The sequence below is a fragment of the Epinephelus fuscoguttatus genome, linkage group LG5, assembly GCF_011397635.1.
Source record: "Epinephelus fuscoguttatus linkage group LG5, E.fuscoguttatus.final_Chr_v1".
NCBI classification, from domain to species: Eukaryota; Metazoa; Chordata; class Actinopteri; order Perciformes; family Serranidae; genus Epinephelus; species Epinephelus fuscoguttatus.
In genome coordinates, this window is record NC_064756.1 from 36,093,791 (window position 1) to 36,119,632 (window position 25,842).

Consider the following 25,842-nt stretch of genomic DNA (forward strand, 5'->3'; position numbering starts at 1 on the left):
TAGATCTATGTCTGTGAGAATCAGAGCAAAGAGCAACACAGACAAAAGACAGTGAAATCGAACAGCACCCAGCTGCTGATTTAAATAGGCTACTAGGCTATCTGAACCCCAGAACCCGTCGGTGGGTGTCAAAGGCATGTTCTCTTTAAAAATCGCTCACATCACACCATTTATCATGGCCAGAAACTGTATAAACGGAATTATAGTTGAATTTTCAAATATTGGCTCCAATACCTATTTGGTCAAAATATATTGACTACAAAAAGGGCTGTTAATGGTGGAGGGAGGGTCATGCATTTTCCCATTTTCCCCAGTCACTCAGGGAGGCTCAAGGAAAAATATTTCACCCTTCAGGGAGAGTCTACACCCTCCTCGTCTAATAAAAAACAGAACTAATAAACCCTAAGCATGCACCTGTTTGTAACAAAGAATTATATTTTGCATGTAACAAATTTTCTCTTGAGTCATGTGTGCATTGTCCCCAGGTGTACATTGAGGCTCTTGTTTGTAAGCAATAAATAATCCTTTGGAATAAGAGACAAAGATGGATATTGTGTTTGAGTATTTTATTTCTTTTCATCTCACCCTAACTAAACACAATAGGTTTTCTGTTTCTCATGACATCAGTCAACATCAATATCCATCCTGTTAGGACGGGGATCCAAAAAAATACGCAACATAGACCAACACACTTTAACTGTCAGAGCAAGAGGAGAACAGGCTTATATCCATCGATTGCAAGAAATCTGATGATAGTGGGAATGTAGAAAAGAGGGAGGAGATGTGAAGGAGAGCAGAGGCAAAAGGAGAATAATACAAGAAGGCATTAAGAGAGGAAGATCTGGAGTTACCACCTTGTGGTTGTATGTCTTCACAAACATCCATGTCTGTTCAGACTCATATGTAGACATAACAGTTGACAATGCTTCAAATGTTGCTGGAAAGGTGCTACATATTGTAAAATGCGGATGCTTCACGCACATCTTCAACCCAGCAACACAGAGAATCTATACAATCACCACAGTTTCAAGGTGGACACCCACATTACTGTCACAAATTCAGTATCCAACCAAATGTTTCCTCTTCTGTTCCCGAGTTACAGCTTTGCAGAACATTATGTTGTCACGGTAAAGCTGACCTTTGAACTTTTGGATATAAAATGTCATCACTTTATCATTACATCCTATCAGACGTACAGTACAGGCCAAAAGTTTGGACACACCTTCTCATTCAATGCGTTTTCTTTATTTTCATGACTATTTACATTGTAGATTCTCACTGAAGGCATCAAAACTATGAATGAACACATGTGGAGTTATGTACTTAACAAAAAAGGTGAAATAACTGAAAACATGTTTTATATTCTAGTTTCTTCAAAATAGCCACCCTTTGCTCTGATTACTGCTTTGCACACTCTTGGCATTCTCTCCATGAGCTTCAAGAGGTAGTCACCTGAAATGGTTTCCACTTCACAGGTGTGCCTTATCAGGGTTAATTAGTGGAATTTCTTGCTTTATCAATGGGGTTGGGACCATCAGTTGTGTTGTGCAGAAGTCAGGTTAATACACAGCCGACAGCCCTATTGGACAACTGTTAAAATTCATATTATGGCAAGAACCAATCAGCTAACTAAAGAAAAATGAGTGGCCATCATTACTTTAAGAAATGAAGGTCAGTCAGTCCGGAAAATTGCAAAAACTTTAAATGTGTCCCCAAGTGGAGTCGCAAAAACCATCAAGCGCTACAACGAAACTGGCACACATGAGGACCGACCCAGGAAAGGAAGACCAAGAGTCACCTCTGCTTCTGAGGATAAGTTCATCCGAGTCACCAGCCTCAGAAATGGCAAGTTAACAGCAGCTCAGATCAGAGACCAGATGAATGCCACACAGAGTTCTAGCAGCAGACCCATCTCTAGAACAACTGTTAAGAGGAGACTGCGCGAATCAGGCCTTCATGGTCAAATAGCTGCTAGGAAACCACTGCTAAGGAGAGGCAACAAGCAGAAGAGATTTGTTTGGGCCAAGAAACACAAGGAATGGACATTAGACCAGTGGAAATCTGTGCTTTGGTCTGATGAGTCCAAATTTGAGATCTTTGGTTCCAACCGCCGTGTCTTTGTGAGACGCAGAAAAGGTGAACGGATGGATTCCACATGCCTGGTTCCCACTGTGAAGCATGGAGGAGGAGGTGTGATGGTGTGGGGGTGTTTTGCTGGTGACACTGTTGGGGATTTATTCAAAATTGAAGGCACACTGAACCAGCATGGCTACCACAGCATCCTGCAGCGACATGCCATCCCATCCGCTTTGCGTTTAGTTGGACCATCATTTATTTTTCAACAGGACAATGACCCCAAACACACCTCCAGGCTGTGTAAGGGCTATTTGACCAAGAAGGAGAATGATGGAGTGCTGCGGCAGATGACCTGGCCTCCACAGTCACCGGACCTGAACCCAATGGAGATGGTTTGGGGTGAGCTGGACCGCAGAGTGAAGGCAAAGGGGCCAACAAGTGCTAAACACCTCTGGGAACTCCTTCAAGACTGTTGGAAAACCATTTCAGGTGACTACCTCTTGAAGCTCATGGAGAGAATGCCAAGAGTGTGCAAAGCAGTAATCAGAGCAAAGGGTGGCTATTTTGAAGAAACTAGAATATAAAACATGTTTTCAGTTATTTCACCTTTTTTTGTTAAGTACATACCTCCACATGTGTTCATTCATAGTTTTGATGCCTTCAGTGAGAATCTACAATGTAAATAGTCATGAAAATAAAGAAAACGCATTGAATGAGAAGGTGTGTCCAAACTTTTGGCCTGTACTGTATGTGTGGAATTTTGTCATAATTAGTGGATGAATTCAAAACACAAGGTCACAGTGACCTTGCCCTTTGACCATCAAAATCTAATCAATTCATTGTTGAGTCCAAGTAGACGTTTGTGCCGACTTAGACAAAATTCCCTTAAAGCGAAGAACTCTTTGGTGTTCAGATGTACAGATTTATAAACTGATGGATGAAAAACTTGAAAACATGATGCCTCAGACCACAGCCCTCACCGGCACAGAGGCATAAAAAGGAGCTATGGGAGATAGCAAAGTAACAGCAGTTATGTTTGTCATCTTTGGCTTTGTCTTCCAGTGTGAGACAGTTCATCACTATCACCACTAGATGTTGCTGTCTCCTTGTTCTTCAACTCATTTAGTACTGTAACATCATAACGCACATTAATATTATTATACCTAATGTGTTTTGAGGAAACAATGCATGATGTCATCAAGGATTCAATTATGGTTCAACTGTCTGTCTGTTCATCTTTCACCTACAGAGCCTCTTTCAGCCCAGAGCATTTCTGAATTTAAGGAGTGCAGTGGGATAGATAGGCTGAGGCAACTGCTTATATGATGCTTTGAGAATGAAAGAGGAGATAGAGAAGGACTACATGGTGCTCAAGTTTTGCAATGAACCCAAGAAATTGCTTGTATGTGTGCGTGTGCATGTGTGTGCTTTTGTGTCTAATTACAACCTCCTCTGTGTCGTACCTCATCGCCCCCCACTGACTCTCTCTCTCTCTCTCTCTCTCTGTCTCTCTCTGTAGCAGGGATCAGTGGCAGTGAATGAGCAGCTTGCCGTGTCACTGTTAATACCAACAAGAAAGAGGGAGGGAGGGTGGTACGAGGAGGAGGGAGTCATTCACTCCTTATACCTCTGCACAGCGTCACATGAAAGAGTGAGGGGAGAAGGAGAAAATAACTGAAAGTAAGGAGTAAAACAGAGATCTGCAGAGATAGAGAGAGAGAGAGAGAGTCACACTGTTAAGAGAAGAGAGAGAAAAAGGGAGAAAGAAGCCACAGGAGATATACATATATATATACATATATAAAGAGGAAAAGGTCTGAGGTAGGAGGATAGGATACAAATGAAGATGTCACTCTTTTTCTTTTAGCTCTGCAGTGGGATTGACAAGTTTCTCTACACTTCTTGTCCTGAAGAAGGACCCAACTTGTCATTCTCTACTCCTGTTCTTCATCCCTCCATCCACCAGGGAGGACATCTGTGGTGAGACCAAAACTGGAACAAAAGAAGGACAGAAGAACGAGAGGACAAGTAGAGTTCAGATCACACGAAAGGGTAAGGACAAACAGTCAGTCAGTAGGCGTCTAGAAGCACGTTGGCTTTATACATAATCTCCTTACTGTGTGTGTGTGTGTGTGTGTGTGTGTGTGTGTGTGTGTGTGTGTGTGTGTGTGTGTTTTAAAGGGCCATGGTGTGTTCATGCACTGTGGTCCAGTTGACATATCTTTCTTATTTCTTGAAATATTAGCAGTTGAAAATTCTCTGGAAATGTACAGAGATATGTGAATGATACAGAAAAAAACAGACACAACACACCTATAGGTGTGTAATGTTAATGATTCAACATTTTATCAAACAGCAGTCACAGCACTTACAGTAGTATTAATGGTGGAAATTTCCATCATTGTGACAGATGTCTTTCCAGATAATGTAAACACCTGTTTTCCTGTGTCATCAGTCTGTAGCTTTAAGATTGTGACTTGCTTTGTCAATGGGTATCATATTCTGCAATGCTAATAATTCATGAATCAACCGCTAGCAGTTTGTGACTAATAAAAAAGTACTATGTATACATATATGTATGTATACATATATATATATATATATATATGTATACATATGTGTGTGTGTGTGTGTGTGTGTGTGTGTGTGTGTGTGTGTGTGTGAAGGGAACTTTGTTTTTTGGTTGAAGTACTGAAACCATTCATAAGATCAGAAGTAGTTGTAGTTTATTGATTTTTCTTTACTCTTACCAAGAGGAGATCTACGGTGTACCTGTGCCAGTTTTAATAGATGGTGGGTGGTAGAAGACAATCATGATCTATTTTTCTAATGTACAGTGAGACCTACCTTGCATTGTGTCAGCGCTGGAGGCAGGTGTGGCTGAATTCATAAGGGCAATATTCCCCTCCTGTTCACTTCCATAAAATGCAAGCGAAGGGAAGAATTAAAAAACAACAACAAATAAATGCTTCCCGTGACAAAGCAAATTTACATCCTTACATCACATGGAGTTCAGCTTTTGTGAATTTTGACCATTGAAGTGGCAGCATCAACCAAGAGCCAAGAAGTATGTGAGGCTGACCCAACTTGACTGTCACTGGCTGTAGTTTTCTGAGTGAGCCAAAAAGGAGGAGATATTGATTGTTGCCGTGTCTTACCAGACGATATTGTAAGATATTGGCTGTGAGAAATACAAACTGCCCCACATGAGAGATGCTGCCTGGCTGGCAGTGATTCAGGATACAGGCATGTAATGTGAGAAAATGGAAAATGTACAATAACATCATATTTTGTGGTATTTAGTCGCAAACTAGCTAACAAATGAAATCCACCTGTAAACTGATTTCCGTGAGTCTCACATCCAATTTTCCCTACATTCAGTATGAATATTGCCTCGACAGACGATGGTCACTACTCGCCTGCGTTTTCCGTTTGACCATGTGCTAATTTTGTACTATGGGGAAAAAATGTAGGTAGCTTGTATTTCTTTAAACCAGTCACAATCGTCTTGGGCATTGCTAGGCCTGGGATGCAGTGATGGTGCTCTTGCAAGTGTCAGGAGGGACTTTTTTTTGGTTGAACACTTGCACGTGGCAAGGTGAGCATTACCGTAAAAATGGAAAAATTCCTGCAAAAGAAAACGCCCCATTAAACAATAAAAATCTTTTAGTGTTTAGGTTGCTAGCTCTGGGGTTATTGTTGTTGTTTCACACACTCCTAAGTGTGGAGATAGGTCTGACTATGGGAAGCTAGGTGCATGAAGCAATGGGATTTTCAAAAGGGTAGCATGCAGGAAGCGTATTGCTGTCTGAAGGAAGCAGCATATGACAGGCTTTATTCTGAAAGTCTAGATCCTGTGAGCCAGACTATTTTTCTACTGATTCTAGTGATAAAGTAACAAAACAAGTCCTCCAAATTAGCAAACCAAATTACACCAATATCAGCAGGACAACAATGCTTTTTCAAATTAAAAGAAAATAAATAGATACTTTAAAAAAACAAACAAACTGACACAGCTATGGATAAGGTTCGTTTAGGGTTAGGGAAACCCAGTTTGATATAAGATAATTTGCTTAACTTCACTTTCATAATACATACATTTTTAACACATCTTCTACATACAGTTGTTTTACTGTACCTTAATGTCTTTTTTTCAATCAACACACTATGTATCAATCTTGTACTTAAACACCTTTAAAAGTTCAATTACTAAGCAAAGTCAAATTTTATTTCCAACCTCTGCGTCTGATCTGACTGCACAGTAGATTAGGGCGGGTCCCTCCCTGAGTACTTACAGGGCTTTTATACTCTTATCATGAATATACATTATGATATCATTTTCTGAACTGGGTGTAGCCAGGGTCATGTCAACACTGATATTTCAACACAATCTGCTAATGTGAGCAAATTCTGTCTGGGAACAACATCAGTTTACTAAAGCAACATCATTTTATTAAAGCTGGATTAACATGTTTGGCTTGTCGGGGGAATCGAGACAATCTCAAGACAACATCTTTAATAAATTTTTCTCTATAATGTTGCAATGCAGAAGTAGAGTTGCACCAAATAGAAAATGATTCAAACAAAGGAACAACACTTAAAAATTGTTCTTAAAAGGAGTACTCAAATGATTTAACATTGCGGGTCTCCTGACAGTTCAAACAAAAAGATAAAAATTGGTGTAGAAAAACAAGAGATGTCTGTTTAATCTAAATATTCTTCTTCCTATTCAAAACCTGGCGTCATCATTGCCCACAATTAAACTCGGCTGCCAGCAGTTGGGCTGGAAATGTATGCTATTATCAGCTAATGTAGCCTGAAGCCTCTATCCCCCTAAGCACTACACACTTGAGGCAATTTATCAGACCTCACACTTCATACTTGTCATAGACTTTGATGTGTAAAACTGACACACTTTTAAACCCAGTTTGTCATGTGTTTTTTCAACTTGAAGTGACTGCTGCTGTCAATCTCCAGTTTCTCTTCTTCCTCTCTAATAAAAGCTTTTATTCTTACAACATCATCCACATCATCTTTATTTTATTCATACATATTCCATCAAATAATAAAAAAAGAAAGAAAAAAGCCAAACAAATTTTATGTGTCCAAACCTACTTTGCACATAGAAGCCCTTTACTTCCTATTTTGGTTGCCCCAGAAAGTTACCTATAATCAATTGTCTCTGGGTTCAATAATAGTCCACAGCTGTCTGCCTGTCCCATTAGAGGGTTGTACTCTGCCACTCTGCCTTTCTCAGTGGGGGGCTGGTGGCGTCTCCCTCAGGCCCATCAGTATAGGATTGGGTTCACTGATTGCAACTTGTAGTGTGACACAGCTGCTCCAACAGAACTTTCACACCACCTTCAAGCAGCAATTGGCCTTGTGTGTGGAAATGAGTAAGCAGCCGGGATTTTAACTTCTCTCTCAAGATTTTTTCACCCATTCTTTAGCCTACACAACTATTTCTATTACTTTTGTGAGTGCAGCATTATTACTGCTTTCCAGTGCTGTTGTCCCCACAGTTTCTGCAGCTATAATCAATATATTTTTATAGCAATGTATGAAATGAAAATGTAAAAACAACATGAAAGTGGTCTGTTGTAGTGATAAACCTTCAGAGAATTATTAGCTGAATCTGCAGCTCCATTCGGCTTTACAGAGCTTTATAGCCTCAGCTCATTGTTTAGCTTAGTTTTGGTTCACTCTCGCCGCTCTTAGTATCGTTTACAGCTGCAGCAGGTAGCTTCTTTTTCTGACTGCCAGCCCAAATCCATTTTTTTGGCATATCCTGATTGCATCTAGATTGATGAAGTCTGGACAGAAAAAAAATCTGATCCAAACCACATTTAGAGTTGGTTTTAAATGTGATTCCTATTGGATTTTTACAGATGCGTCCCAGTCTGAATACACTGGCTGCTCAAATTAAATTTCAAAGTGTTATTTGCGTACTGTATTGCTGAGGCTGAGCTTCTCCAGCTAAGATGTGAGTCTGTCTCAGAAGGGTTAAACAGCGTTGATGAGAAAAATCTGACATGCTGGACACTATAGAACTTAACTCTGGGGTTAACAACCTAATATACAACCATGTAACTATCAGTACATTTCTCTGGAACACTGCATGTGACAGACTTTTACCATCCTTGCCCAGAAAAAAAAAGTTCACTGTCATGTTGTTTTAATGAAGGCTCAAAGCTGCAATTGTATTTCTCTCAGGAGCTTTGTAATCCTGCTTTTAACTTCCTTTGTATTTCTGCTTTCAAACATTTGTCTCTCTGTGTGATTCCTTCCCTTCTTCCCTCACTTTCTGTTGCAGAATGTTTTAATTTCACTGTAGTCAACACCTTTTGCTAATGTAGGATCCATATAAAATAAATAGTACACACACACACACACACACACACACACACACACACACACACACACACACACACACACAACCTTTGTGCGAGACCTCTGCTGGGGTAATTAGATGCTGAAATATTTATGTGTGTGTGTGTGTGTGTGTGTGTGTGTACTACATGCAGTGTTTTATATGGATCCTTTTAGCAGGCTTGGCTCTGTTATTTTATTTACCCTCAGAATTTTAACAGCACAATTTTTATGTATCTGCTGCTCCTTCTGTCATATAAGTAAAACATCATCTGACTTTGTTTGTGTGTGTGTGTGTGTGTGTGTGTGTGTTTTGCTCCCATTATTTACCACTGGGGCTACTCTGAAAACTGAGGAGTGGTCATCCCTCCTTTTCTTGTCTTTTGTTGTTGCATTTTGTTGCGTATGTTGTTATATATATATATATATACATATATATATATATATATATACAGTACAGGCCAAAAGTTTGGACACACCTTCTCATTCAATGCGTTTTCTTTATTTTCATGACTATTTACATTGTAGATTCTCAGTGAAGGCATCAAAACTATGAATGAACACATGTGGAGTTATGTACTTAACAAAAAAAGGTGAAATAACTGAAAACATGTTTTATATTCTAGTTTCTTCAAAATAGCCACCCTTTGCTCTGATTACTGCTTTGCACACTCTTGGCATTCTCTCCATGAGCTTCAAGAGGTAGTCACCTGAAATGGTTTCCACTTCACAGGTGTGCCTTATCAGGGTTAATTAGTGGAATTTCTTGCTTTATCAATAGGGTTGGGACCATCAGTTGTGTTGTGCAGAAGTCAGGTTAATACACAGCCGACAGCCCTATTGGACAACTGTTAAAATTCATATTATGGCAAGAACCAATCAGCTAACTAAAGAAAAACGAGTGGCCATCATTACTTTAAGAAATGAAGGTCAGCCAGTCCGGAAAATTGCAAAAACTTTAAATGTGTCCCCAAGTGGAGTCGCAAAAACCATCAAGCGCTACAACGAAACTGGCACACATGAGGACCGACCCAGGAAAGGAAGACCAAGAGTCACCTCTGCTTCTGAGGATAAGTTCATCTGAGTCACCAGCCTCAGAAATCGCAAGTTAACAGCAGCTCAGATCAGAGACCAGATGAATGCCACACAGAGTTCTAGCAGCAGACCCATCTCTAGAACAACTGTTAAGAGGAGACTGTGCGAATCAGGCCTTCATGGTCAAATAGCTGCTAGGAAACCACTGCTAAGGAGAGGCAACAAGCAGAAGAGATTTGTTTGGGCCAAGAAACACAAGGAATGGACATTAGACCAGTGGAAATCTGTGCTTTGGTCTGATGAGTCCAAATTTGAGATCTTTGGTTCCAACCGCCGTGTCTTTGTGAGACGCAGAAAAGGTGAACGGATGGATTCCACATGCCTGGTTCCCACTGTGAAGCATGGAGGAGGAGGTGTGATGGTGTGGGGGTGTTTTGCTGGTGACACTGTTGGGGATTTATTCAAAATTGAAGGCACACTGAACCAGCATGGCTACCACAGCATCCTGCAGCGACATGCCATCCCATCCGCTTTGCGTTTAGTTGGACGATCATTTGTTTTTCAACAGGACAATGACCCCAAACAGACCTCCAGGCTGTGTAAGGGCTATTTGACCAAGAAGGAGAGTGATGGAGTGCTGCGGCAGATGACCTGGCCTCCACAGTCACCGGACCTGAACCCAATGGAGATGGTTTGGGGTGAGCTGGACTGCAGAGTGAAGGCAAAGGGGCCAACAAGTGCTAAACACCTCTGGGAACTCCTTCAAGACTGTAGGAAAACCATTTCAGGTGACTACCTCTTGAAGCTCATGGAGAGAATGCCAAGAGTGTGCAAAGCAGTAATCAGAGCAAAGGGTGGCTATTTTGAAGAAACTAGAATATAAAACATGTTTTCAGTTATTTCACCTTTTTTTGTTAAGTACATAACTCCACATGTGTTCATTCATAGTTTTGATGCCTTCAGTGAGAATCTACAATGTAAATAGTCATGAAAATAAAGAAAACGCATTGAATGAGAAGGTGTGTCCAAACTTTTGGCCTGTACTGTATATATATATATATAGTTGATATTATATTCAGGGGTTCTCAAACAGGGGTCCAGGAAGCTCCAGGGGATCCCCCAAAAAATGGGGAAAAGTTTATTTTCATTATTTAATTCACTATAGAAGTAGTGTGTGAGAGAAGAAGAATTATCCTCAATGTAGGTTTCACTTCCTCCACAATGTTCTTCCCAATGTAGTTGACAGCTATACAATTTGAAACTTGAAATGGAGGTTCCTGCAGCGAAATTTTAACAAATGGAGGTCTGTAACCTAATATGTATGAATTCAGGGGTCCTTGACACAAAAAAATGCGGAATACCACAAGTGTTTGTAACTGTGTGTGTTTTTAAGATCTGTTGTTGCTCATGTTTTAATTTTTTGTTTCTTTTTGCTGTTTTTATGTTCTCATTTTTAGTTTTACTCCCATGCTGTACTAATTACACTTTACATCCTTCCTTACTAACTGTATGCAATTTAAAGTAAAATATAATAAACCTTACCCACTGTAGGACTAGACAGTAAATAATTATTATCTTGATAAACGGATTCTCTTATTGTTCTCTTTGTCTGTCTCAGGGTCTACTGGTGACTGCTGATGTCCAGTCATAAGGACAGTAACCACAACCATGGTCATTCTGCAGCAGGTAAACACACACACACACACACACACACACACACACGACTGATGGCTGTGTGTGCATGGTGGTTGGTGTGTGTGTCTGTGTGCGTGCATGTCTGCAGCTTGTAGCTGTGAAGCTACAGCACTCATTAAGGATCAGCTGCTCATTACGCTGCATTTTTTCCACTGAATCCTCTTTGTAGTCAAACACACACACGCGCACACACACACACACACACACACACACACACACACACACAAGATACTGGTTGCATTCTTCTGAGTGTGTGTGTGTGTGTGTGTGTGTGTGCAAGCATGCGTTGCCCTTAATGTCGGTGTTTTTGATACTCAGTAAATGCGCTGCTGAACTTGTCAGCCTTTCTGATCAACTAATCAGATCTGACAGAGTCCCCCCACTGTGGAGGCCCAAATGGGACAAGCCAATAAAACAAGTGAACACACACACACACACACACACACACACACACACACACACACACACACACAAGCAGATCAGCCCGCCCTCCTCTCTGTGGATGTTTATCACATACACTCTGACCTCCATCCAAACTTTGCGGGTGTAATCAAACTGTGCTGACTTTTATCTGTTTTTATATGTGAAAAGAAGAAGTTTGTGGATGATATTTTATCAGCAGCAAAACATTTTTGCTTTCGTTGCTCCTTGGAAGGAAATATTTTACCTGATGACTAAACGTGTGGCTCATGGGAAATTTCATTTGGAAAAAGTGAATTTTTTTGTTGTTGTTTTTGTTTGTTTTACCACATGACCAGTTTTCTGAAGATGTTGCTCTGTTTTGATTTTGTGCCTTTTTTACCACCAAGCCAAGGATATTTCGCATTGGTCTCATATATTTTGGGATATCTTTGTGGATCTTTTTGTTGAAACATAAATAACAACAATGCTCAGGAGACCTGTTGTCACTGATTTACAAAATAATATCAACCAATCCTCACATCACAACAGGAAAGACGCCTTCATGTTTTAGTCTTTTACTGTCCCATTTACACTCAGAATGGTGCACAGATCTTAACTAGACGTGGTAACCATGACAATGAAAATGAACAGAAGGGGATCTGACTGGTCACTGGAGGGCTGGGATCGAGATGTACGCCGTCTCAGCTACAGATACAACACCCTCATCCAGGTAAACTTGGACTGCAGTCAGATGACAGGATGCCTTTTACAGTTTTGTCAACAAATGTAGCCTATTTAAATTTAAAATACAAAGTATCAGGGCAGTCAGGTAGGTTTAGGCTTTGAGTTGACCCTGTACTAATGGAGATTGTGAATGTATAGTAAATTCACTACATTTCCTCATGGCAGATGCTGTTTTAGACTGTGTTTTTGATTTGTTTGGGGTCAAGACATACTTACAGTTTCTGGACTTTTAATGAAATGAGCTTAAACTTTGTGAGGTAATTTATGGTTGGTGAGGGGCGGAAGTCTGTGCTGTGATTAAAGATTGATAACACAACCGCCTAATTAATCAACATGTACAAAATTGATGTTTTAGTGTCTACAGAGCTAGTATTTGCAGTGTAATCCCTCGCTGCATCTATGTGATGTTGTGTCAAGACCTGCACATATTGGAGGTCACAAATAATATTTCCATATGTCAACCATAAGGGAAAAGTCTCCAGAGTTTTTTTTTCTAATTCATCAATTTCAGCAGTGGGATACTTCTTTTAGGCCTTTTAGACACACCGCTCTGATGTCAAAGAACTAGTGGTGACAAAGGCTGACTGTTACTTTGCCTTGTAACATCTGTGTCTCAGGCAAGAAGTTGCACTTGCACACATCGCAAAGACTACAGCCAACTAGCACGTACCTCCTGCACCTGCCTGGAAGGAAAAACTGTCCATACCAGCAGCCTGTCTGCTGGTCTCTATTGGTCATTTAAAATGTGAAAGTGAAAGACTGACAGAATGGATTCAAGATGCTAGTTAGCCAGTTAACCAGTTAGCATATTAACAACACGACCCAATGTTGAATGAACAAATAATATTTACCCTGCACTAGCGAACAATAACACAAACAGCTGAGAACAGTTTCTGCTGAAGAGTTTAATGGCAAAAAATTGATTTCACGTCCTCCTGACTATAGCCATTAGTTTGCTTTTCCTCACTACCATCACCTGTTAATCACAGTGATTTCACTCTGGTGCTGCTTCGACACGTTGAGTTGTCCGAAGAAAAGCCAACAAAGGCCAACTAGTGCCAACGTTGTAGGACCCACTGCAAAAACTTTGTTACACACAATCACCAATGGCCAGACATTGACCAACTGCAGACCATTGTCTTGGTGTGTCAGGGCCCTTACATGTATTTTTGTGGTCATACAGATGTGGTCACAATTGAGTTATGGTGCTTTCTGTGTTCACCTGGGTTTCTTTTAGCTGCTCAACTATTCTCACACACCAAAATACAAGCATGTTAGTATTTGGGAATTCTTTTGGCACTTGACTTAGGCGAGGTAGTGGAGTCTGTCCCCACTGTAGTACTACAGTATGGCTTCACTTCAGTAGTATGAACTTCCATCCAAAGGATTCTTGCCTGACTTTCTGTTGCATCTGGAATACTTTGTAAGTCTTTACTCCTGACTTGTGCACTGGCAGGTATATAGGTGTATGCATTCATAGCTGTCATGATTTCTTTTTTTTTACTTGTTATGTTTGAGTAAAGTAATACATTTCAGAGGTTGTTAGTCTGGTTTGGTTTGCCAGAGAAGGAAAACAAAGTAGCCTGGAAAGTTCTGGTGAAAGATTGTATCCCTGAGGAGAACAGGGCTTAGGTTTCATGATTGGTTTGCAGCTGGAACATTTGGGAGTTAAAATCAGACTCTGAAGCTTTAGTTTGCTTTCTTTGTTGAGTTGAAATCAATACAGCTAAAACTGCACCAAACAACCAGTGGTTTGTTTCCACTTTAGAAAGTGGAACTGACAGCATTGTTACTGTACCAAAGATACAGTTACATATACATGCTCACTTTGTGGAGAGTTCCATCAGAATAATTATACACTTTTATGGTGTTAAATCCAAATACATTATTATAAATTAACTAATGGAGTTTAAATTACGCATTAATAAACTCCATTATAAAGATAATTAAATTCATGAGTTAGGCCTAATTATTCATTTTTTGTTAATATAATGCAGAATTTTAGTGCTAATTTAATTATTCAGCACACAATAGCTTTTTAAAATAAATCTGTCCATTTCACATTACTCAACACAAACTTCAGCTTACATCCATCCATAAGGTTCCATTGAAAAAAATAATTAAATGAATAAAAATTAAATATCAGTGCATTCTTGCTCAGCCTCATGATACCGCAGACCTTTTTATGTTTCCTGCAGTTGTTGTGTGTGCCAAGTTATGATACTGACTGTAATTTCAATTAGTTTAGAAAACATTTTTATACTTCTACAAAGCCTGTTTGTTTGTTGTTTATCTGTTCTGTTTAGTTGCTGTTTTCTGTCTGTGCTCACTGCCGCATGAAATTCCACTGTCTGTGACTGGTAATTATTCCTTAATTCATTCATTCATTCAGCAGTTCTGTCTCTCTCATTTACTGGACAACCACAATGATAACAGGACAGGGGTGGTGTGTGTGTGTGTGTGTGTGTGTGTGTGTGTGTGTGTGTGTGTGTGTGTGTGTAGCCCATTTTGGACCCAGGGACACTGTTCTTAAGTACAATTTGGAGGTATTTTACTTGCCCAATTGAGTGACTGCAGAACACTGTTTTCTTAGTGGAGATAAAACATGTAATAAGCTCCAGCAGGGGGCAGACACTTACCTGAAGAGGACCTCTCACCTGCAGACAGATATTGTGCAGTCTGCAGTGGTGAGCTGCGGTCTGCAGTGTACACTTACAGACCCTGGAGGGAGCTTGTATAACTTGGAGTAAACCTAGTACACATGGAGTGTAAAAAGATACCACAAAGCTGCAGTTAGCAGCAAGACTTAAAACTGAGCTGGAATAACACAATGCTAAAACTTCGTACTTGAACTTTACTTGAGGATATGTTTTTGTCTGCTACTTAATACTTCTACTCCAATAATATTTATTTAGTTAACTCAAAGATTCACATTTTACATACAAAACATATTTGCCTCTAAAACAGGACTTGTTGAAACTACATAGCAGTATATGAAGAATTAATTATTATTTCATTATCTGCAGGATGATACGGTTAAAATCAGTATCATGATATTTATAAGATTGATCTCCAAAAATAATATTAATTATGATATAGTAAATGTATGCAGAATCACACAAGAAATGATTAAATTAATTTTCAGTGAAATTAATTGAGTCCTGCATTATATCAGACAAAACTGACACATTTATACCAAGAACTTCTGTTACTAATTTTGAAAGCTTATAATTAAAATTTGCTTAGAGTAATTAACTCAATCCTTTAAAATCATAACAAAAAATATTTGTATTGCCACCACATGATTTTGATAAATAATAATAGTAAGTGCTATAAATAAATACCACTTTTACTTTTAAGACCAAGAATATTTTGCTGATAATACCTATGCACATTAACTTGAGTAAGATTTGAATGCTGGAATTACAAGTGTTACTATGTTACAGTATTACTATTTTTACTGGAGTAAAGGGTCTGAATACTTATTTCACCACTGACTATTTCTTCAATAGTCATATTTCCTCTGCATATTTGCTGTGTCTTCTTGCTTTGTTCTTTTGCTGTCTTTGTGGAGGCAGAATACAGACAAAATGTTAATGTTAATTGTCCACTGAAGCAGAAAGCAGAGCTGAGTCTATCTGTGTTTTTATGGACGGCTTTATTTACCGACAAATACCAGCACAATTAGCTTGTCACTATATCTCACCCTGTGACCTTTGACTTATCTGAATGATCTATCTAAATGCAAATGAGGTGAGCTGTCAGTGCCTTCAGTGTCTAGCTGCAGCCAGTATTTCAATAACTCTAAACTAATTGCATTAATCTGAGTTTCAGCAGAGTTACAGCATAATGTAATGGTCTCAGTGTTCATTCAGAGGCTGTTACATTTTAATAGGAGTATTTGGAAGCACATTGTTGCAAAACGTTTACCTGCAGAATACGGTTTCCCAACTGGTGACAAAAAAGTTGCATAAACACCAGCAGAGGGCAGTGTACACTGTGTACACTATTAGCTCAGGCGCAAACAACACATATACAGTTAGAGGCTAGCTGAGTGAGTGGTCATAGTGAAGCATTCAGTAGCTATAGAGCCAGATATTGCCCAATATCAATTGGGATAGACTCCAGCCTGCTGCAACTGTGTAGCAGGGTAAGTGGTTACAGATAATGAATGAATGAACACAGGCTCTTTTCAGGAAAGAAAATCTCCATATACAGGAAGTGATGCATTTCACCTTTCCAGTTTATTTGGGAGAGAAAAACAAAGGAAATAAAAGGTTTTTTTTTTTTTTTTTTTTTTTTAAAATACAACTAAAAACTACTTTAGAGGAAGATATATTTACAAATAACTTGTGGAGGTGTTTACTCTCTAAAGACTCTGTCTCCTTGTCTTTAATTTCTATTTTTTTGAATGCTTATATTATAAAGTGATCATAGGTATACAAAATAAAATTATGAATTTTCCCAGCTGGACATTGTCGTTTGTGGTTGGCGTTTTAACCCTAAAACAGTTTTTCTATCAGTTCTTTGTGTGGTGTGTTCCACATGGAGTGACATTAGCAGGTGTAAGTGAATACCTGGCTCATGTCTGGCCTGAATTATTTACCTGAAGAAAGAGATGATGAGAGCACACACCCATCCACCACAGGCTGCATGGACATTACATCACTGCCGTCGTGCTAACATCACAGCAACACTGTGGCTTGTCTCAGTCACGTTTGTCCAAAGCATGGTGTGTGTGAGAGATTATAGTCATGGTGGAAAGCCCTCCTGTGTTAAAGGATAAACTGAAGACCTCTTTGAAAAACCTTTATGTTCATATGTTTAGCTGCATGAAATTAGAGGTCTAAGAGTTACAATATAGGTCAGGCGGTTTATTGAACAACTACATGAAACTGCATTAATAACTACAAGAGCTGGTTGTGTCAGAGGTAACTTTTGCTATTCTCAATAAATACAAGACAGAGTTACAGAAGAGAGAGTTTCATAATCCATTTTTCATTTAAAGCCATCACTGAAGACATTCCCTTTAGTTTTCAGAAGATTTTTTGAGGGAGAAATGATGGTAATTAGCATCTTTTGCTGCAAGTTGCAATTATGCACAAACAGCATATAACATATCATGCATGATGGCTGCCCCAAAACCTGCAAGCCTGAAGCCTGGCATGTGGAAATGAACTACTCTACTGGGCCATGAATTATCAAGGCCATTTCCATTTGCTGCAGTGTCTAGTTAGTTGACCTGGGGGCTTCATTGATCTTTAAATGACTTGTGTAGAAAGCCTCTAAAGGCCTGTGAATTAAAACAACTCTGTCGAAATGAGACTGATGGTTGTGATGGGAGAATGCTGTCATGGAAGACACTCAAATATACATGTTTGTTTGAGGCACATTCAGGTCAGCCAGTCAGCAGTGAAACAGTCATTATCTTTGCCAGGCGAAAGCCTGGAGGGCATTATGCATTTGTTCATGTGTGTGCATGCATGTGTGTGTATACATTTATCCGTCGGTCCGCAGACAATCTTGCAAAGTACTGGGCTAATGAGCTCTATATATTGTGAACACATACGCTCAAAGACCTCTCTTGGTTGTGTTAATTTACAATTGCTGAAAAACCTGATTTATTGACTGTTTCATTTCATAATGACTGCTGACTCCTCATTCCTCTTAACCAGCCTGTGGGGGGTATTTGTGACTCAAATACTGACATCCAGCAAAAGGTGTTGTCTCATTTTGAACTGGAGCATCTGCAAATTAATTCCATACCTAACATATTATGATTCATTAAAGTTAGGCACGATATAAGATGAATAAAAACTTATTTGTTTATCCTCATGGCAATATTAATTGTAAGGGAGCCAGAAGTGACACCTACAACCTAACTTTGTTCCATCTGCCGCATGGTGTCATAGTACACCAGGAGCATTTCAAATGTGGAGGGATTACCTGCTCCATTTTGTAGACTTGGACATTTGTCCTTGATATTTGTGCTTGTACCATAAGTAATTAAGCTATTTAGTGATTTTTTTTCTGTTCTTGTTTATTAATTATGTTCATTGTTGTTATTTCCTACAAAGTAAGAAATGGCCTACAATTGCCATAGCCTACAAACACAGCGAATATTGTTAAAAGTCCAGTTATGAATGACATGGATCAAATATTTGTGACTTTGTTTTAGTTATTGAAAATAAATTAATCCTCATAATGATATTGTATCTATATTCCACATACAGTACCTGTTAGAAGGAAAACTAGATCTGTCAAAAATGTATGAAGCATATCTTCTAGTTTCTGGGATTCTTCTGAAATGTGCTGCAGCACGTCTGCTGGAATTGCAAGGATTGTCTAGCGTGGTCACAATCAACCCCAGAGAGCATGCAGCTGCCTGATGGAGACACTCTGTAAAGTGCACTTTCTATTTTTCCAGGAATTCTCCTATCCTTTCAATCATTTACCCTGACTTTTTTATTCTTTTACTCATTATATATACTCTAATCTATTTTTAGATTAGAGTTGGAGTAGGTAAATGTCATGTGTCAGATCAAAATTAAACATGTTATAACAAAGCATTAACTTTATGGTGCTACTTTATGCTTGTTTTGCTGTCTGTATTATATACTGTAGAGCATGAGTATCCCAAACTGAGCTATATCTTCTTGCCTCACACAGCATCAGGTTGTTTCACTAACTTCCATTCATCCTATAGAAGATATATTTGATCTTTGTTTGTGGTTCTGTTATTTGACTTTCAGTGAAGTACCAGGCAAAATCATCATTGGAAAAGCCCTTTGACTTAAATATTGTCTCTAAAGCTTATCAGTTATCAAGCTCATATAAATTACATCCATCTGCACATCAGTACATATACTGTAAGAGATGTATGAATGAAGTGAAGTAAAAGAAAGACAGAGGCAGAGATATAAACACAAAAAGACAGACACCATACAGGTCCTCTGTGTTAAATTATTCAACATGTGGTTTCTGATAGTTTGCTGTTGGCCCTTCTCGCTCCTGCTTACTCTGTCACAGGCTGTGTGTGTGTGTGTGTGTGTGTGTGTGTGTGTGTGTGTGTGTGTGTGTGTGTATGTGAAACAGATGCTTGGTGGTGTAATGTTCAGGTGGCTCAGTTTGCCAGACGGAGTATTTACTTAATTAAACTGACATATATGTAACACATACTCAAACAACCATTCATCACACTCACAGACACACAACACAGTCACTGACACACATCTTGTGCTACACACAGAGTGCAGATTAGGAAGAAAAGAAAGACAGAAACAAACAGAATTAAAGCTAAATGCTAACAGCAGCATGCTAACAACCTAATAATGCTAGCATGTTGATGTTGAGCAGGTATAATAATAACATAGGTATTTACTAATTAGCACTGAACACAGCTGCGGCTGATGGGAAGGTCTTGAGTTTTGCAGGTAATTTTCGTAAAATTTAACTTTGGCCAGACGATAGCACTAGATTATAAGTCAGTGGATCAAAGTTATTACACTTCATCTTCTGGGGATCATGAATGTGTAGCCTTTCACGGTAATCCATCCAACAATTGTTGAGACATTGTACAGTATTTCCCTCACAGTATAAAATAGCAGAAAATGGAAATTCTCAAGTAAAGTGCAAGTACCTCAAAATTGCACTCAAATACAATACTTGAGTAAATGTACTGGTACTTCCGCCACTGCACAGTTGTAGTAGGTATGCTATCTACATTAGATGCTAGTTCAGCATAATGCTTTACTGTAAAGTTGACTGACTATGCTTGTATATAAATAAGCAGCTCTACCATGAATAAACATTGTTTTCTTCATCATTTGAAAACAACATGAGAACGGGATGTGACGGGAGTCATTTTTTGGGGATTGGGAAAGGACAGAAATTGTTTTGCGGGAGTGGGATGGGGCAATGAAATCCACATCCGTGTTACCCTATAATTCACACACCATTGGTGGTGGAACTGCCATGCAAGGCGCTGGCCTGCTCATCAGGAGCAACTTGGGGTCCTGTATTCTTGAGTGCTCTTGCTCAAGGACATTCCAAAATGCAGAGAGGAGGAGTCGTAGACCAAACTGCCAACCTTGTGACTAAAGGATGACCCACTCTATCTCCTGAGCCACAGCCTCCATATTCAGGGAACACTGATGCAGTAAAAACAGCTTCTGTATTGCTTCCTGTGCATGTTTACCAGAGCAGCATCCATCCCTTTTCTTATTGTTGCTGTCACTGACCTTGATACTTTGCTTGCTGTCTGAAAGCACCTCAACAATGTCGTCCTGTTGCTGTCACTGACCTTGATGATTCGCTTGGTGTCTAAAAGCACTTCAACAATGTCGTCCGACCAAGAAATCTTGGAAGGCAATGACAGAACAATATGTTACATGTGCAAGGCCTGAAGAGAATGAGCTCTTTTCATTTTCAACAATTAACTTTGAGGGAATCACAAGGTTCTAAACATTTCATTTTATTAGACTGTTTTATTTTGAATTATTCCTCAGGGTAAATATTGGTCATATGAAGTAATGAGGGACTATTTAATAACTACTCAGTGTACACAAAAATGGCAGATAATGATTTTAAGAAATGAGTGGCAAATGAGTCGATACTAGTTTTTGCTACTGGCTTAAAGTTAATCAAGAGCGACTCATGAAGTAAATGGCAGTTATTCTTTTTTTTATATATATATTTTTTGGGGGGGCTTTTGCCTTTAATTGACAGGAGAGAGTGAAATGGGGGAGTGAGAGAGAGCGGGGGATGACATGCAGCAAATGGTCACGAGCCAGAGTCGAACCTGCGACCGTTGCAGCGAGGCAACACCTCTGTATATGGGGTGCCGGCACCATCCACTACTCTACCGACGCCCCAATGGCAGTTATTCTAATTCATAGGTATTTATGAACTAATCATTCCCAAGGATTCATTAATTAAGTCCTCAATTCAGGAATTACTCACTAATGATTCATTAATTATCAGGTCATTCCTGAGTCATCCCTCAGTAACTCAATTATCCTCATACAATGGTGCGTATGATATCTTGTGAAAAATCACATACAGCAGTTCATATCTCACAACTTCGATCCCAATGAATGATATTATGTACTTACCGTAAAGTTGCCTACTTAATGTAGATGTTCATAGATTAGGTTTAGGCAGGAAAAGTTATGTAGGTAAGGTTTAGGACAAGAAACATGATGACAAGGTACCTTTAAATGACTCAGTGTTCACTTGGTTTCACATGGTTCAGAACACCAGTCTACTGTGGGAAAGTCCTGTGTTGTTTGACCCATCCACTGACCCAGCTGGCTCCTTGTGCAGACTTTCAGTCTTTATACCTTTTTTTTTTTTTTTACTCCCATCAGTGCATTGGTCACATGATCGCACCCTTACGGATTACATGGGTTATACAAAATACTGGCTCATGATTCATGGGTTATATACAAATGGTGATGTATTACTTTTCGTAGGCATATGCACAAACAGTGTATTAGACCAGTCTGAACTACGTACTTGTTGTAAAGTCACCATTACTTTTAATATAAGTAGTATAATAATATTGTCTTTAATGTTTCTCAATCAGGAAACACACAGTTCATCCTGCATAACCTGCCGAACTTACATTGCAGTACAAGCCAGTAGTGTATCTATATACAGAAATCCAACACTATAGGACACACCTGCTTGCACCTGAGGAGGAAGTGACATCTTGTTGCCAGGGTGACAGGGGAGGTTGTGGGGGGCTGGGTTAACATGGTGTGAGTGTAATAGAGGGAGAAGGAGAGACAGGAGGAGGATTGTCTCAAAATGTTGCTGCAGTGCAAACTTCAAAGTGACCTGAAAATAAGCAGACGGCTGGATTTTTTTAAGTCCATTTCCTGATAGTGGAAAAGAAGGATACAGAGAGACAGGGTCACAGACCAGGATGTTTGACCCTATTAGACCATATGATGTTTCATATTGGACCTGTTTTTCTTGACATTATTTTTTGCATCATTTAACGGGCATTTCAGCTTTTTTCTTTTTTCAGATGAACCAAAGGAAGAGGACAAGAGGTGACATGTGTGACCACAATCTGCTTGAATCTGCGATGAACTGAACCTGTCAAACCATTAAGATTTTGAACATTTTTGAGTTTTTGTGACATCTATATGTGTTATCCTGAGGATCTATCTATTTGATTTTTACTTGGATATTTGGAAATTGTCCATCTGGGTGCAGTAGGAGGAAATACACAAGCATCAGACCAATTTACACACCTTGCCACCTGTATTTGTGGATATTGTGCAATTAGAAGACTGCTTCCATCAGATATCATTGTGAGAGTGTGTGAGTTTGTACTGTGCATGTGAAGATGTACAAGCGTCGGGAATATGTGGAACTTTATGAGAAAGATCTGGCAAAATGGGCACTGCTACGGAACGTCAACACTGTAATGAAACACAGCACACTTCTACCGGTACGCAAGTGTGTGTGTGTGTGTGTCTGTGTTTTAAGTTTCATATCTCATAATTGTATGTCTGTCCTCTGTGGGTTTTGTGTTGCGTAAGATACATACGTGTGTTCCCTTGTTTCATGCATCAAATATTAATTATATTTCTGTGTGGCCTTGTCATGATACCTGTGTGTATGTGTGTGTGTGTGTGTGTGTGTGTGTGTGTGAGACAGAGAGTCAGTCTGTCTGTTGTTATGCAATATGTAATGTTGCATAACTATGTGTTGTAAATACATGAATCACAAGAATGTGGTTGTGTTGAATCTCTTCAGAGTACTGAATCATAATTGTATATCTGAAAACAGCTTAAGCTTTTGATGTACCATTGTGTGTGTGTGTATGTGTGTGTGTGTGTGTGTGTGTGTGTGTGTGTGTGTGTGTGTTACTAAAAACTGTGTCACAAAGGCAACAATTTGTGGCAATGTTTGTGAGCAATGAAGGGAGTGCTTTAACTTCAATTTTGGATATCATAGAATTTGTTGAACTTTAAGGACCTTGTCCATTAAATAAAAGGCTATAGCCAGATGTCATTTAACTTAGCTTAGCACAAAGACTGGAAACAGGGGGAAACAGCTAGCCCGACTCTGTACAAAGGTAGCAGAATCCACCTACCAACACATCCAAGGCTGTATTCAGACCAACTTAAGCTCTGTGTGAAATATGCAGCTCTTTCATTCATTTGAATGTGGCTCAGCTTTTACCAGACCACAGCGTGATGTCACCCAGTAAAAGTGTATAGCTATCTGCTGTTTACCCTGCAATTGTTGTGCTGAAAGATAAAGTAAGAGTAGTAAACTGTGTTGTGTTTTAAACATCTGTGTAGTGTTTTGGCATCTGATAAGCCTTCAAACTCATGGGTCTGTTGGTAAAACTGGACTTCCTGGATCACATTTATTGTACTTCACTTGAGTATTTCCATTTTCATTAGATGCATTGGTTGTGAACCAGTGGGGCCCCCAGAATTTTTTAATAAGTGTGGCCAGATGGGGTCACTGAAAATCTTGTGGTGGCACACCAAAACCAAAAGCCATAACTGAATTTAAGGAATTCAGTTATGCTGTTGAAGCATATAGGCTAGTAATGTGTAAATTAAGCAAAGACATCTGTTTTTATCAAACCACCATTTGGGTTTTTCCAAAGATCAGCAATATGTGACTTGAATGAGAGGCTCAAACTAGGGCTAGTGGTGGCTGTTGGAATCCATTGTAACCAACTACAAGGCCTTCAATCCAGGAGGGAGTAACTTTTCAGAGACACCTTTCAAGCCTATGTGTGAAAGTTTGATACTCAAAAGACTGACAGGAAGTATTTGACTGCCTCTAAATTTGTAAATATCTGCTCATGGCATTCATTCACCCCTCTGTACTAACCCTTCTTTCCTCTCCTACATTACAACTGTCTGCTGTTTAGATGTCCTCCCTGCCAACCTCTACAAAGTCCTGGTACACATTTTGTGTTTATTTCTTTCCAGAACCTTCTAGTCCAGATAGGACTGTCTGCCTGGATCAGGAGATCATCCACAGTTTATTTCACCCTTCTCAGACTGCACCATTTATTTAAATAGTAGAAATAATACACAAAACATGTTTCTTTAAAGCAGTTTTAGCTTTAAAGCAGTATGTCACTATTGGAAAAACTGGGCTGCCTATGCAATAGAAAGAGGCAATACTCCGAGAGCCAGTGAAAATTCTCACCTGCAAATCATCAGGAAGATCTGGGTGCTGGAAAGACTGGGGGAAGGTTTACTAGGTCAATAACACATACTACCCAAATTGTCATGGTACAAAGCTGGTTGAAAATCAGCAAATATATCTTTAATAAATGTCGTAAGGGAATAAAGATCAGCCCATAGCTGTAGAGTAAGATGATATGAAACCTTGTTTAACCCACAGTCTGAGTTGAAAAGGTTCACATGTCTCCAGACTGTATTTAGCAAAGTCTTGGTGCAGTGTGAAAATGGTTATGATTGAGTTATTCAAACAAAGAAATGTGGAGTCTAATTACGGGTTTAATCATCTTACAAATATAAACCCCAAATCACATTTATGGAGATGCTATAATAAAGTGATGGTCCCTTTCTGGTTTTGATTTCTCATGTGATCGTCGTCATTCCTGTTAATCTGAACTTGAAAATTGATTCTTCTGACAGTGATTTGATTACTGTAAATTATGATCCCAATCCTAGTCTTGGATTTAGCCTAAATTATTTATTTATTTCCAGGGCGACTATGTCTGGTTGGACTTGAAGAGCGGTCGGGAGTTTGAGGTGCCCATCGGCGCAGTGGTCAAACTCTGTGACTCAGGACAGATCCAGGTGGTGGATGATGAAGGAAATGTAAGTGCTGAGTGAAACACTCTTTTGTTACATTCAGTTATTAAAATAGGTTTATTTATGTCATAGCGAGCATGCTAGGCTGTGTCTGAAATCCCCCCTTACAGTATATATGCGCTATGTTTGACCTCCATCTGTTTTTTTATTGCCTGGATTCTGTGTGAAATTTACATACATACATTCTCCTACCAGGAACACTGGATCTCCCCCCAGAATTCCACCAACATCAAGCCAATGCATCCCACCTCCATCCATGGAGTGGAGGACATGATCCGCCTGGGAGACCTCAACGAAGCTGGCATCCTACGAAACCTGCTCATCAGATACAGAGAAAAACTCATATATGTGAGTATTACTGTAATATTGTTACTAAAGTACTGCTGCACACTGATGCCAGTATGCTGAACTGTACAACTACAGCCTCAGCTTGACTGGTCTTTAGTAACACTCCCGCAGTATTATTTCACAACCAACCAACCAACCATTACTGAACTGCAACATCTGCTTTTAACCACTTTTCTGCTGTTATCTGAATTGCTTGCTTCTTTATTCTTTCTCTTGCCCCTCTTGCCACTTGTACTTCCTCTCTTTCCATGTTTCCTATGAAGACAAATTGTGGTGGGAGGGTAAGTCAGCTCCTGCACGTACAGCATAGCTGGAGAGATGTACGTGTATTTAATGCAACACCTGC

At 39.4% G+C, this 25,842-nt stretch overlaps 1 protein-coding gene across 1 annotated transcript in view; it reads left to right on the forward strand.

Moving 5' to 3' along the window:
- Positions 1 to 11,096: 11,096 nt before the first annotated feature.
- Positions 11,097 to 25,842, forward strand: part of myo7aa (myosin VIIAa) — a 63,482-nt gene continuing 48,736 nt past the window's right edge. The window contains exons 1-4 of the mRNA XM_049576536.1: positions 11,097 to 11,166; positions 25,041 to 25,154; positions 25,344 to 25,496; positions 25,760 to 25,777. Of these exons, the coding sequence (XP_049432493.1) occupies positions 11,149 to 11,166; positions 25,041 to 25,154; positions 25,344 to 25,496; positions 25,760 to 25,777 (303 nt within the window). The 5' untranslated portion in view covers positions 11,097 to 11,148. The remainder of the gene's footprint in view (positions 11,167 to 25,040; positions 25,155 to 25,343; positions 25,497 to 25,759; positions 25,778 to 25,842) is intronic.